Source organism: Doryrhamphus excisus, chromosome 4, assembly GCF_030265055.1.
Source record: "Doryrhamphus excisus isolate RoL2022-K1 chromosome 4, RoL_Dexc_1.0, whole genome shotgun sequence".
Classification (NCBI taxonomy): domain Eukaryota; kingdom Metazoa; phylum Chordata; class Actinopteri; order Syngnathiformes; family Syngnathidae; genus Doryrhamphus; species Doryrhamphus excisus.
Genome location: NC_080469.1, coordinates 23,041,926 through 23,058,061, shown reverse-complemented (window position 1 = coordinate 23,058,061; position 16,136 = coordinate 23,041,926). Strand labels below are relative to the sequence as shown.

The 16,136-nt window shown below is 41.0% G+C and overlaps 1 protein-coding gene across 6 annotated transcripts in view; it reads right to left on the bottom strand.

Annotated features, from left to right (window-relative positions):
• Window positions 1-16,136, bottom strand: part of grid2 (glutamate receptor, ionotropic, delta 2) — a 528,950-nt gene that overhangs the window by 422,520 nt on the left and 90,294 nt on the right. For all 6 annotated transcript variants that reach the window (XR_009129664.1, XR_009129665.1, XM_058071482.1 and 3 more), the window contains exon 2: window positions 1,726-1,881. Coding sequence is in view for 3 of the 6 variants with exons in the window: in XM_058071482.1 (XP_057927465.1) it covers window positions 1,726-1,881 (156 nt within the window). In the remaining 3 variants the exon portion in view is untranslated. The remainder of the gene's footprint in view (window positions 1-1,725; window positions 1,882-16,136) is intronic.

The following is a 16,136-nucleotide window of genomic DNA, read 5'->3' as shown; positions in this document are numbered from 1 at the left end:
GCGGGGTACACCCTGGACTGGTGGCCAGCCAATCACAGGGCACATATAGACAAACAACCATTCACACTCACATTCATACCTATGGACAATTTGGAGTCGCTAATTAACCTAGCATGTTTTTTTTTTTAATGTGGGAGGAAACCGGAGTACCCGGAGAAAACCCACGCATGCACGGGTAGAACATGCAAAGATGTGGCCGAGGGTGGAATTGAACCCTGGTCTCCTAGCTGTGAGGTCTGCGCGCTAACCACTTGACCGCCGTGCCGCCCGTGATGAACTTTATGTACCTCCATTTCTGCCTCCTTAAGACAACTTACAACATAGGTTCTGTTGCTGTTGTTGTTCTTCTGCTTTCTCATGCACTCTAAATCATTATTAAAGTTTAGAAATGTACTGTTATATATGTGTTTTTTTAAAGTGTTGGTTCTGTTCGAGGTTGCTTCCTTCGAGTGTGTTTTTTCCTCGCCTCGCCTTGCTCTGAAGTACCTTAAGTACGTACATATGTATATGAATACAACTGACATTGATTGGAGATATCACTCACATTAATAACACCCATCTCTATCAATGTTGCTTTCACTCCACACAGAGATAGCCGAGGGTGGAATCGAACCCTGTTCTCCTAGCTGTGAGGTCTGTGCGCTAACCACTAATCCACCGTGCCGCCCCTAAATTATAACAAAGCAGGAAAAAAAACCCTGCAAATCAAGTATTTCCACAAACTTGACCAATCAGTGTTCCATTGTAGGATTGTGCATGAATGTCACGTATACTCCGTAGCTTACCATGACTGTGTTAGCTTGTCAAAAGTTTGGAACTTTTTTGTATTTTACAAGGAAAATGGAAAGCTGGAGAAAAGCCATGTCATTTGTAAGCTAGGTGGCAAAGGTAGCATGACAAATTTTCACCAGCCAGACCAACAGTATCCTTTATTCAAGGGCTGCTGCTTCTCTTTTTTTTTTTTTTTTTAAACTTTGTCAGTTGTTTTCTTTGAAACGTTGTACCTTTGTTACCTACCCGGACTGTTGAAAACACTATGATCAGGCTGAAAAGTTGCACGGTTATTATTGTTATGACATTTTGAGTATGGGATTGTTGACTTGTCCAAGCTACCACGGCATTTTCGTTGCACCCGTGTGACAAATACGGTCGTTCTATTCACCTATCTTTGCCTGGACACATTTTATGGGTTATTATCCCCGTTATTTATATGCACCCAAATGCACCACTTCCTAACAGCTGAGGCCAGCCAATCCGAACGTTAAGTGTGAGTGCTTGGTATCCATCTGCCTTGCAAAGTTAGCAAGTGGCGGCTGCTACACCATAAAACACACAAAAAATAAATAAATAAAAAAATGGAGAGGACAGCAGTAACATATATTTTTAAATGCAATGGCGATAAGGACAAAAAAAATATTGCACAGAGCTTTGACGGGACTAGCATGCTGTTTGCTGAGAGGAATGGGTCAAAGAGCAAGCGGAGACTATTGTAGTCTCCTTCTACACTTGTGGTTACATTTTGCTGTCATGTCTCTCCCACGGATTGTTGATATTCTGACATACGAAGCAGCACCCGCAAAAGGAAAAACATGATCATTTTTTCATCCGGGCTGGGAAAAAAGGAATATCCATTGACTTGAATGTAACACCAGAAGCTAACATCACAAAGACGGTTTCGGCGTGTTGATGAATTTATTAGTGTCAACAACAACGATGCGGTCCTACCTTCTTGCACGGCCTGGAAAGGGTTGTTCCCGTCTACGAATTCCACAGAGATGGTGATCTTCTCCGTCTCCAGGATCTCGTTATTCAGGTTGAGGTCCGCCACCGCAAGGCGAAACACTTCGTCGTCCTTACGTGCCGACTCATCAAATATGGCTCCTGTGGAAACAAAAGAAAGGAATATTTGATCAACACTTGAAGCCAAAATGAAGTTAGTTGAGATTCATTAGTCTCGATTCCTGTTGGGGTTTTCTCATTCATTCGACCACGAGGGTCACGGTGGGTGCTGGAGCCTATCCCAGCTGTCTTCGGGCGGGTCAAAAAAACAATGGTCAAAAAAAGACAAGGGTCAAAAAACATTGTCATTAACCGCTGTGGCTGTAGGCAACCTGATATACTCAAAGTCTTCGGGCGAGAGGCGGGGTACACCCTGGACTGGTGGCCAGCCAATCACATGGCACATATAGACAAACAACCATTCACACTCACATTCATACCTATGGACAATTTGGAGTCGCTAATTAACCTAGCATGTTTTTGGAATGTGTGAGGAAACCGGAGTACCCGGAAAAAAAAAACACGCATGCACGGGGAGAACATGCAAACTCCACACAGAGATGGCCGAGGGTGGAATTGAACTCGGGTCTCCTAGCTGTGAGGCCTGTGTGCGTGCAGCCCTTATCACTGTTTATCAAAGTCAAATGTCTTGTTTTGCCTAAAACACAATATTCACATTCAAGAGGCTGAAATCAGAATATTTGCATTTTTAAACAAAAAAAAAAAGACAAATACCAAATTAATTGTGGATTAATCGCTTAATCACCAATGTTGCAGCTCAATGATACACATCTATTTACTGTGGCAGGAGAAAGTTTATGGAATTTTCCACATTCTTTTCCACAACCAACGCAAGCACGGGGAGAACATGCAAACTCCACACAGAGATGGCCGAGGGTGGAATTGAACTCGGGTCTCCTAGCTGTGAGGCCTGTGTGCCTACCACTTGTGCAGCCCTTATCACTGTTTATCAAAGTCAAATGTCTTGTTTTGCCTAAAACACAACAATAATAAATTTCTAAAAAATCTGAATATTCACATTCAAGAGGCTGAAATCAGAATATTTGCATTTTTAAACAAAAAAAAAAGACAAATACCAAATTAATTGCGGATTAATCGCTTAATCATCAATGTTGCAGCCTAATGATACACATCTATTTACTGTGTCAGGAGAAAGTCTATGGAATTTTCCACATTATTTTCCACAACCCACGCAAGCACGGGGAAAAAATGCAAACTCCACATAGAGATGGCCAAGGGTGGAATTGAACCGTGGTCTCCTAGCTGTGTGGTCTACGTGCTAACCACTCGATCACTGTGCAACCTGTTGGGGTTTTCATTCATTCATTCATTCATTCATTTTCTACCGCTTTTCCTCACGAGGGTCGCGGGGGTGCTGGAACCTATCCCAGCTGTCTTCGGGCAAGAGGCGGGGTCACCCTGGACTGGTCGCCAGCCATCCAATCACAGGGCACATATAGACAAACAACCATTCACACTCACATTCATACCTATGGACAATTTGGAGTCGCTAAATTAACCTAGCATGTTTTTTTTGGAATGTGGGAGGAAACCGGAGTACCCGGAGAAAACATGCAAACAATGCTAACCACTCGACCGCCGTGCCACCCGGTTTTGGATCTATACACGGAATAATATTCAATTAAACATGGTCAATCTTTAACACACAGTCATCGCTAAAGCAGAAACCACTGGGCTACTAATTGTGGACGATGAGGAGCAGTGATGCGATTCTAGGCATACACAGTGTGTGTGTGTGTGTGTGTGTGTGTGTGCGACTGACGGCAGGTTACATTAATAACCAGAAAGGTTAGAGTAGCTGATTAAGTTGGCAAAGCTGCAGCTATATTGCTCAAGGAGAAGCGTCCGGTTCTATTACTGCAGAGCAAATTGGTCTGAAATCCCATAGAGGGTTGGGGGATAATTCGTATCTTGGACATGATTAATGGATTTTTCTTTTCTTATAATTATTATTACAACATCTAGAACAGGGGTCTCAAACACGCGGCCCGCGGGCCAAATGTGGCCCGCAGGACCCTACTTTGAGGCCCCCGTGTTGATATGAAAGTTTAATGTTAGTGCGGCCCGCGCAAGTTTGATATGGATGCTGTATGGTATCATGTACCCAGAAAAAAATATTACGTTTGATTAATGTTCATGTTAAAGGTTAAATAACTGTTAATAGTTATCCTCGCTATCCGTGTGGAAGTGGTAAGTTTTTGGCTATTTAAGTTTCAAGGAAATGACTTGAAGGCTACTGTTTAGGTCGCTAGCTCTCTAGTTTGCGAGTTAGCATGTGTCTCAAGACCCTGCAGTTGCGCAATATGTTGTAAATAAAAAGAGTATAAATGTGACTATAGTCGTGTTTTGTCATGTCTACAGGGCTCTAATAATGCTTTGTTCATTTTAATCTGAAAAAAATAATTTGTCTACCCACCAACTATATGTGGTTTCTTAAGTTTTTATTATTTGTCATTTTATTATTATTATTATTATATTTATTTATTTATTACTGATTAATTGATTTTCTTTATTTTTGATTTGCTTATTTATTTTTCATCTTATTTTGTGTAGAAAAAAAAAGTAAGATATTTGAGAACAGTGGAATGTTTTATCAGAACTTTTCTTGTAGAAAATTGGAACCAAAGCAAAGTTTTTACATTTTTTTGTTTTTAATAAATGCATTTTTTGGGTTTTTTTTTTTTGGAAAACCTTTTTTTTGGAACCAGTCTCACCCAGACCCTAGCTCCAGTGGCCCCCAGGTAAATTGAGTTTGAGACCCCTGATCTAGAACATAGCCAATCTGCTAGCTAATCAAAGATCAGTCCAAAAAAAATGAACCAAAATGATGAACATGCACGTGCGCCACACTTTGGACACCCCTGCTGTAAGGGATTGTTTTCCTTATCCTTTTCCACTAACACAAAATGTAATTAACCTTCAGAAGGACACCTCAAGTTTGAAATGTGACTGCGGCTTGAAGGCGGCCGTAAACTTGGAGCCAAGTGCTGCTTCATCACCAAGTCCTCATGAAATATGCATCCTTCAATAACGGGAACGGTCTAACATTTGGCAACTGTAAACACCCTCCGCTCTGATTGACTATTTGTTCTTTTAATAACAATGCAATATGGATGAGCTTGTGGCGACCTTGTTCAAACCGTACCGGACTTCATTCTATTGCTTTGTTCGGAAAAAAAACGAACCAAAGTTGTAAAAAGTAGAAGGACTGCAGCTCGTTGTCATTGATTATTTAAAACTCCTTAAATGTCACGTTAACAGAACATTAATTAAAAGTCCAAACTCATGTTCCGTGCCGTTTGTACATGCTCATAAAAGGTCGACTATCCTGTCATGGCTGTCAAGGCTCCAACTGCAAAAAAAGAACTTTAAAGGAGGCACCATAGTGTGAATACACATCTGATTTTCGTGGTATGTTGTGGTTTTCCGAGGACTTTCTGAACTAGGTCAAACTATTGTTTGAAAGCACTGCAACTTTGGGCCTCAAACATGGCGATGCTTGGAGGAATCCAACATGTACTTGGAACTTGGACGTTTTGAAGCACATCCCCACATTCATTCATTCAATGTGGGGTCGCGGGGGGTGCTGGAGCCTATCCCAGCTGTCTTGGGGCGAGAGGCGGGGTACGTACACCCTGGACTGGTCGCAAAGCCAGCCAATCACAGGGCACATATAGACAAACAACCATTCACACTCACATTCATACCTATGGACAATTTGGAGTCGCTAATTAACCTAGCATGTTTTTGGAATGTGGGAGGAAACCGGAGTACCCGTAGAAAACCGGGTAGAACATGCAAACTCCACACAGAAATGGCCGAGGGTGGAATTGAACCTGGGTCTCCTAGCTGTGAGGTCTGCGCGCTAACCACTTGACCGTTGTGCAGCCTGTATTCATTCTTTCATTTTCTACCGCTTATCCTCACGAGGGTCACGGGGGTGCTGGAGCCTATCCCAGCTGCCTTCGTGTAGAAGGCAGCTGGTGGTGGCCAGCCAATCACAGGGCACATATAGACAAACAACCATTCACACTCACATTCATACCTATGGACAATTTGGAGTCGCTAATTAACCTAGCATGTTTTTGGAATGTGGGAGGAAACCGGAGTACCCGGAGAAAACCCACGCATGCACGGGGGAGAACATGCAAACTCCACACAGAAATGGCCGAGGGTGGAATTGAACCCTGGTCTCCTAGCTGTGAGGTCTGCGCGCTAACCACTCGACCGCCGTGCCGCCCACTAATCCAATAATCCAATAATGTTACATTATCCTTACACTGCATCGAGTCAGCCGTAGCATGACCGACACCATCCAGTGAAAAAAAGCTATCCTCCCATTCCGTGTGGAAGTGGTACACTTTTGATGTCTTTGTTGTCTGCACGCTCCCTCTGAAAATTTTTCCAACATAATTCGCAATATGACAATCATGCTGAAGATGGTGAAGTTGACGGAGTCCGCCGAGTCCATGCCACCTGTGGGGCATCTTCAAGTGGAAGGAAAAGTGGAGGAGAGCAAGGTGTGGAACATCCTGGAGGAGTGGAGGAGGTTTCCGGCAACAATCAGTGCAGCTCGGTTCAATTCCACGCCCAAGAGAATGAAGGCAGTGCTGGATAACAATGATGCCGTTACTAAATAGCCCCACCAAGGACACAATTTGGACATTTTCACTTGGAGGTGTTGCCAGAAAATAATGGCTGCGCGTTGGCTCATTTTCAGAGGTTAGCGAATCTATGCCACAATACCGGCTGTACACCGACTAAAGTGGATCCAAGTTCAATTTCAATAGCACTGACCCTTGCAGTCAGGATGTTGTCACTCACTGTAGAGACACTGTAGCGGTAATTCCATTAAAGGAGACCTATTATGCCTTTTTTCCACTTTTGAGGTGCAAAATCTGGAAGATCTAGAAAGCTTTTTGTGCTGGTTATCATGTGTAGATGCTTGAAATATAAAAAATGAGCATAATGTGTCCCTTTAAACATGTTACAGGGCACATATAGACAAACAACCATTCACACTCACATTCATACCTATGGACAATTTGGAGTCGCTAATTAACCTAGCATGTTTTTGGAATGTGGGAGGAAACCGGAGTACCCGGAGAAAACCCACGCATGCACGGGGAGAACATGCAAACTCCACATAGAGATTCCGAGGGGGGAATTGAATGTGCAAACCACTCAGTCACCATGCAAGTACCGTGCCAGTTATCAGTCAAAAGTATGCCTGTTTAAGCAAACTGTACCGCATGTATTATTTGCCAATATTAAGCATTCTATTCTATATCCCAGCTGTACACCAGGGACTGGTCGCCAGCCAGCCAATCACAGGGCACATATAGACAAACAACCATTCACACTCACATTCATACCTATGGACAATTCGGAGTCGCTAATTAACCTAGCATGTTTTTGGAATGTGGGAGGAAACCGGAGAGAATCCACGGATGCACGGGGGAGAACATGCAAACTCTACACAGAGATGGCCGAGGGTGGAATTGAACTCGGGTCTCCTAGCTGTGAGGCCAGCAAGCTAACCACTCATCATTTTTTTTTTTAAACCAGAACACCCAATTCCAACTTTCAGGTTTTTTGGGGGGTTTTTTGCATGAGAAGCAAAAAGACTTGATGATGCAACTCTCCACCAATGCATTTCACCCCATAAAAACATCCACAAGGTGGCAGAAAGATTACATAACTGGAAGAATCACATGCTAGTGGAGGAGCGCAACATGCAGAAGGTTACATATTGTAGATAAATTTCACACAAACAGTTCAAATCCAAATGTTTGTGGTGTTATATTTGTCAATACATTATTTTGATATAAAAGCCCTTCCTTGTTTTGTCTTTAGAAAAATGGCTGATATTAAACGAGTTAAAGGCCAATGGCGAGCTCCATGCATCAATATGAGTCATCATTTCACTGAAACAACAATGCCTCAATTTTATGGATGAGCACCAAATACACGACGATAGCACATCAATCTTTGTAAATCGTGACAATGAATGTAAATAAAAGCTTACATTCACAGCATACAGGGAAGTCAGCATTAAATAAATCAGTTTATTCCCAAAACAAGAGCATCTGCAACAATGGAGGCAGCATCCAAAATTGTTTGTATTGATTTAAATGTCTGCTGATGTTCAAGTGTTTGGTATTAATTTGCTTGTTTTTGGACATAAATATTACCATTGTCCTTGAACTACCCTGAAACCAAAATAAAAACAAAGGATGTTTAACTCTCAGCTTGTGGATATTATGATTCAATTTGATTTATTTACAAATATAGACAATCTGAACAGTCCGGTTGCGTTTAATGAAATGGGAATGTTCATTTCCACCTTCAGTAATTGCCAAAAGAGGCTGTTTTACACTTTATTTAGCAAAAATAATTGTTAAACACGACTTGATCAAAAATAACTAATGAACATCATACTCGCTTCATGTCCAAGATGGCTGCCTTTGTTTAAAAAGACGTATAAACAAGTCTTTGGTTTAGTTTCACAAGAGGCAAGAGAGAACCATCTGTCCTCCAAGTGGGGACTCGTTTTTAATGAATTCCTAAAAAGGAATAACTCAATAAATATGAATCATATTAAGTGGCAGCGAAAGATTTGAACAGGAAAAAAAAAGCTCACTTTCAATGAAAGTCCAATCTCGCTACACTTATGGTAGAACATCGCTCTCTCGCTATATTGGTTATTATTGGTCAAATAATGTACATAGGTCACGAGGGTCGCAGGGGGTGCTGGAGCCTATCCCAGCTGTCTTCGGGTGAGAGGCGGGGTACACCCGGGACTGGTGGCCAGCCAATCACAGGGCACATATAGACAAACAACCATTCACACTCACATTCATACCTATGGACAATTTGGAGTCGCTAATTAACCTAGCATGTTTTTGGAATGTGGGAGGAAACTGGAGTACCCAGAGAAAACCCATGCATGCACGGGGAGAACATGCAAACTCCACACAGAGATGGCCGAGGCTGGACTCGAACTCAGGTCTCGTAGCTGTGTGGCCTGTGCGCTAACCACTCGGTCGCCGTGCAGCCATACGATAAACATTGATTCATTTTCTACCGCTTATCATCACAAGGGTCACGGGGGTGCTGGAGCCTATCCCAGCTGTCTTCGAGCAAGAGGCGGGGTACACCCTGGACTGGTGGCCAGCCAATCACAGGGCACATATAGACAAACAACCATTCACACTCACATTCATACCTATGAACAATTGGGAGTCGCTAATTAACCTAGCATGTTTAGCATGTTTTTGAAATGTGGGAGGAAACCGGAGTACCCGGAGAAAACCCACGCATGCACGGGGAGAACATGCAAACTCCACACAGAGATGGCCAAGGCTGGACTCGAACTCAGGACTCGGTCGCCGTGCAGCCATACGATAAACATTCATTCATTTTCTACCGCTTATCATCACAAAGGTCACAGGGGTGCCGGAGCCTATCCCAGCCGTCTTCGAGCAAGAGGCGGGGTACACCCTGGACTGGTGGCCAGCCAATCACAGGGCACATATAGACAAACAACCATTCACACTCACATTCATACCTATGGACAATTTGGAGTCGCTAATTAACCTAGCATGTTTTTGGAATGTGGGAGGAAACCGGAGTACCCGGAGAAAACCCACGGGGCCGAGGGTGGAATTGAACCCTGGTCTTTTAGCTGTGAGGTCTACGCGCTAACCACTCGACCGCCGTGCCGCCCCACTCTGCATCCAATAATGTTACATTATCCTTACGATTCAGTCATAGCATGACCAACACCATCTTGTGAAAAAAAGCTATCCTCCCATTCCGTGTGGAAGTGGTACACTTTTGATGTCTTTGTTCTCCTTCTCGACTCTGTTTGACACTAAGTTCAGTAGTAGTCAATTGGAGAATTGGTAGCTTGTAGCTTGCTATGCTAGCGGCACTTGTGATACTGTAGCCGGCTTAAACAATAATAGGAGTCTTCATGGTAAAAACTGTATTTAGAAAGTTTTTTTTTATGATCTAAGAAAATCTTCCAAGTATTAATATTGAATGTTACTTCACGGAAATAATTAGCCTGACTAAGTCATCCATCAGTTCTGGTCAAATTTCATCATGGGTCATAGGGTTCATGCAACTGGGGATTATAAAACAGGCCAATAAACATTACAGTCCAACCAACTGATCATTGCCTCCCCTCTGTGACAACTAGAGTCAGAAATAACAGAAATACGCCATCTTGGAGCGTTTATTCTTCCCCCCAAATGTGCTTTGTAATATTGCTTCCATTTAATTGTCCACATTCACACGTGGCATTGACGCCGAGCCACCCGTCTGGAGGCATTCAAGCTTTCTCCACTTTTGCTCAAGGACGCTCATGGACAGGAGGGAATACATCATCGACTAGAGATTTCTCTGCAATATCCGTCCTTTGAGTTTGCATCCATCCATGATGGTAAAATGTTAAGAAGGCAGACAAGCTGACAGGAACAATGATGGACACACACAGCGAGGTGACTTATCGGCGGTACGGGGGGCGAGGCTGGACCGAACCACAGAGGTAATGTCTCATTGGGATGATGACAGCGTGGCAGGCGTTATGAACAAGAAGACATTATCGTCCCATGGGGGTCAAACGGTGAAATACTGTGGAACCTTGATTAGTCAATTCATTCCACACGCCGACTCGAAATGAAAGGGACACTGACTGTTACCATTTTGGTCAACTGCTAATGACAGGTGACATAATATCCGGCTGCAATCTTATTCGATAGCCAAAAGGATGCTAACAAGACAAAAAAAATATATAAGTACATTTTAAGAATACAGATGGAGTCACACTGTGTATTAATAACACGACAAGACCAGTGCCATATTGTATGCAAACCAGAAAATTAACGCAAACAAGCTGTGGTATCAATTTTCAGCCTTAAACCAAAACATACGCTAACCAAGATGAACACTAACCAAGGTTCCATTGTAAAACGTAAAAACGTAAAACTTATTTTTCCTGCAAAAGGGACTGTATGCTGCTAGACCAATTTTCAGCCTTAAACCAAAACATACGCTAACCAAGACGAACACCAACCAAGGTTCCATTGTAAAACGTAAAAACGTATTTTTCCTGTAAAAGGGAATGTATGCTGTTAGACCAATTTTCAGCCTTAAACCAAAACATACACTAACCAAGACCAACACTAGCCAAGGTTCCAATGTAAAACGTATTTTTCCTGCAAAAGGGCCTGTATGCTGCTAGACCAATTTTTAGCCTTAAACCAAAACATACGCTAACCAAGACCAACACTAACCAAGGTTCCATTGTAAAACCTAAAACGTATTTTTCCTGCAAAAGGGCCTGTATGCTGATAGACCAATTTTCAGCCATAAACTAAAACATACGCTAACCAAGATGACCACTAACCAAGGTTCCATTCAAAAACGTAAAACGTATTTTTCCTGCACAAAGGGACTGTATGCTGCTAGACCAATTTTCAGCCTTAAACCAAAACATACGCTAACCAAGATGGACACTAACCAAGGTTCCATTGTAAAACGTAAAAACTTATTTTTCCTGAAAAAGGGACTGTATACTGCTAGACCAGGGGTCAGCAACCCGCGGCTCCAGAGCCGCATGTGGCTCTCCAGCCTCTTTGTTGCGGCTCCCTTTGCAATGCTTGAATATTTTTTAGCACCCGTGTGGTGAAAATGCACGTCTTTGTTATGAGTTTACAAAAATCCAACTTTGTGTGAGACCATGAATGCATCCTGACTGAGTTCTGACTGGTGACTGAATGAGCAGACAGGATGCTATCCAGTTCTCTCTGACAGGTTAACATGAAGGGAAATGAGTAATACTTTGAGTTATTTGAGTTATTAATTATTATTAATGAGTTATTTGACGATTCTAAAAAATAAATTAGAGCTCATTTAAAAACAAAAGTTTATCTCCAGTACTAGCAAGAGTACTCCAACTCGTCTTTTTTTTTCCCTCCAATGTTGTTTTAAACATACAACGTTTTGCGGCTCCAGGCTATTTTTCTTTAGTGGGCAAGTGGGTGAAATGGCTCTTTTCATAGTAAAGGTTGCCGACCCCTGTGCTAGACCAATTTTCAGCCTTAAACCAAAACATACGCTAACCAAGATGACCACTAACCAAGGTTCCATTCAAAAACGTAAAACGTATTTTTACTGCAAAAGGGACTGTATGCTGATAGACCAATTCTCAGCCTCAAACCAAAACATACGCTAACCAAGATGAACACTAACCAAGGTTCCATTGTAAAACGTATTTTTCCTGCAAAAGGGACTGTATGCTGCTAGACCAAATTTCTGCCTTAAACCAAAACATACGCTAACCAAGACCAACACTAACCAAGGTCCCATTGTAAAACATAAAAACTTATTTTTCCTGCAAAAGGGCCTGTATGCTGCTAGACCAATTTTTAGCCTTAAACCAAAACATACGCTAACCAAGACCAACACTAACCAAGGTTCCATTGTAAAACCTAAAACGTATTTTTCCTGCAAAAGGGCCTGTATGCTGATAGACCAATTTTCAGCCATAAACTAAAACATACGCTAACCAAGATGACCACTAACCAAGGTTCCATTCAAAAACGTAAAACGTATTTTTCCTGCAAAAAGGGACTGTATGCTGCTAGACCAATTTTCAGCCTTAAACCAAAACATACGCTAACCAAGATGGACACTAACCAAGGTTCCATTGTAAAACGTAAAAACTTATTTTTCCTGAAAAAGGGACTGTATGCTGCTGGACCAATTTTCAGCTTTAAACCAAAACATATTCTAACCAAGACCAACACTAACCAAGGTTCCATTGTAAAACCTAAAACGTATTTTTCCTGCAAAAGGGCCTGTATGCTGCTAGACCAATTTTCAGCCTTAAACCAAAAACATATGCTGACCAAGACAAACACTAACCAAGGTTCCATTGTACAATGTAAAAACGAAAAACATATTTTTCCTGCAAAAGGGCCTGTATGCTGCTAGACCAATTTTTAGCCTTAAACCAAAACATACGCTAACCAAGACCAACACTAACCAAGGTTCCATTGTAAAACCTAAAACGTATTTTTCCTGCAAAAGGGCCTGTATGCTGATAGACCAATTCTCAGCCTCAAACCAAAACATACGCTAACCAAGACGAACACTAACCAAAGTTCCATTGTAAAATGTGAAAACATAAAACGTATTTTTCCTGCAAAAGGGACTGTATGCTGATAGACAAAATTTCAGCCTTAAACCAAAACATACACTAACCAAGACCAACACTAACCAAGGTTCCATTGTAAAACGAAAAACCGTATTTTTCCTGCAAAAGGGACTGTATGCTGCTAGACCAATTTTCAGCCTTAAACCAAAACATACGCTAACCAAGACGGACACTAACCAAGGTTTCCGTTGATTATTATTTGGATAATAGACCAATCATTAAGTCATCGATTAATTGTTGCATCCCTACTTCCCAGTTTATGATATTTTTGGCCAAAATGTGTATTGACAAGTTAAAAAGCTTCTAGGAGACAAATCCGGAAGTTTTTTGCCAAGTCTAAAGAAGCAGAAGCTTCATTTTTTCCCTTCCCATTAAAACAATCCAAAAATGAGCACAAAACCTCCTCTTCCATGTGACGTCCACCAGAATAAAATGCGCATTGAAGCACAACTCATACGAGCAGGAATGGCTGCGGTCACGGTGAATGAGAGCTTTGGGCGAGGAGAATGAGAAGAAGAATGACGCTTGGCTAAATAACACTGTGAAAAGGAGGGGGAGGAAGTGAAGTGGGGCTACGTATTGGAACAAAAAATAAAAAATAAAAAGCTGAGGGTGAACGAGGAGGAGAAAAACCTGTTGAAGGTAAATGAGGGCCCGGGAAGAGATTGCTGGACAGAAATGAATAAATGTAAGAGAACTATGAAGCAGGGAAAAAAAAAATGAGAACGAGGATGAGGTGGCCAGGCATTAAAGGCAGAGAGAAAACGAGGTGGAGAGGGAGGAAGAAAATCAGAGAAAAGGTTAAATGGTGGAGGCGGGGTGACATATTGAGGGAATAAGAGAGGAGAAGGTGAGCTGAAGAGGAAATTCACAGCAAGACAAAACAGTTCTTCGGTGAAATTCTGTCTATTAAATGATACCTGGTCCTCACTGTACCGTCTTGGAAGACGGATGCACGGAGCCAGAGGGAAGATACAGTGTCATTAATGTAATATTACATACAGTACACCAAAGGTGTCCAAACATTATACCCATACAGAAAAACCAAACCGTAATTCATTTCATATCATTTATGGCCCACGGTATATACTAAAAATCTGATTTAACAAAAAATTTTAAAAAGCTAACATGGCAAGACCAGCAATAATAAAATAAATACAGAAAAAAGTTGCAATTTTACGAGAATAGCCATTTTTGTACCATAAAGTTGAAGTTGCCGTCATTAGTCAAGTCAAGTCAAATCACAAAAGAGCCTCAAAGGGCCTCAAGCAGGCAAAAGTAGACAGTAAACAGTAGATGATAGACAACATCCCCTGATCTGAGCCCCAACCCGGGCAAGGAAAAAGGAAAAACCCATTGGAGAAAAAAAAGAAAAGCAAAAAAATACAAACAAAAAATTAAAAGTTGTCATTAAAAAAATAGGTTGCAAAAAAATGACAGAATGAGTCAAAATATTCTGGGAATAAAGCCATAAAGGAATAAAAAAAAAAGTGAAATAGTTCCCAAAATGTATTCCAAATCATGACAACACTAAGTCTAGAGTTGCGATTTTACGACAATAAAATCAGAATATGAGGAAAAACTTTTTCAGTACCATGCACTTGAAAGGTTTTAAGGTTGGAGAAATAGTTCATATGGGAATAAAGTCAAAAAGGAATACAAAAAATAAGAAAAAAAAATCTGATAAAAAAATGAAAAAATGAATGAAAAATTAAAAGACTTCGCAAAAATGTATTCCAAATCATGACAAAAATAAATTGTCGTAAATTGCTATTTTACGACAATCATTTCGTAATATGAGCAAAAACATGTGATTTCAGTACCATGCACTTGAAAGGTTTTAAGGTTGGAGAAATAGTTAATATGGGAATAAAGTCACAGGAATACAAAAAATAAGAAAAATTAAAACCCCCCGCGACCCTCGTGAGGAAAAAGCGGTAGAAAATGAATGAATGAATGAATTAAAAAAAAAATGAAAAATTAAATGACTTTCCAAAAATATATTCCAAATCATAACAAATCTAAGTCTAGAGTTGCTATTTTACGACAATAAACTCGGAATATGAGGAAAAACATGTGATTTCAGTACCATGCACTTAAAAGGTTTTAAGGTTGGAGAAATAGTTAGTATGGGGACTAAAGTCAAAGGAATATAAAAAATAACAAAAATTTAAAAAAAATTAAAAATGTATTCCAAATCATGACAAAACTAAGTCTATAGTTACTATATTTTACGACAATAAACTCAGAATATGAGGGGAAAAATGTGATTTTAGTACCATGGACTTGAAATATTTAATGTTTTAGTTTGGAGAAATAGTTAATATGGGAATAAAGTCAAAATATCATGGGGATTAAGTCATAACAGAAAAAAATACAGTGATTATTTACTGCAAACTGAAATATATATAATTTTTTTTTTAAAAGAGCAAGTTGATTCTAAGGTTTTTCCACTTATATCGCAAAGCTGAGGTGCAGTTTTTTCTTGAACTATATACAACTTAGCATTCATTTTCTGTGTCACTAGCCTGGACACCCCTGATCTGGAAAGTATGCCACAATCAAAGCCTATCAGCAAAGCCCATCAGCATTAGCGGGCAAAAGCGACCTAACTCAAAACGGCAGAAAAGACATTCCGGTGATAGCGACGACCTTGGCGGAGCTTTGTGTGACAGCGTGACAAAGGACCAGCGAGTGCAAGTGAACTATGACTGCATATTTCTCGTGGCCGCTAGCCTCCTTAACGACGGGGGCAAATTAATGTAGGAAGCCATAATGAAAGAAGCTGAGGGAGGAGAGATTTTTCACATGCACCAGCCGGGTTACCTTGGGGATCTTTTTATTAATACACTGGGGGATGTACAGGCTTAATGCTGTCATTTGGCCACATATCCATGCTTCTATATTACTTTAGAAAAGGGTAGCTGCATGGCAAAAAATGTGTTCTGTCGGGAAAAAGGTAGAAAGAACAAGCATACTAAGCATTCTTTTTGCTATTGTTACTTCTGGTCTCACAATGTTTGACCTTAACTTTTATGTTTTCCCAGCCACTGTAAACTGATCACTACTTCCTGTACTTGGTGCCCTA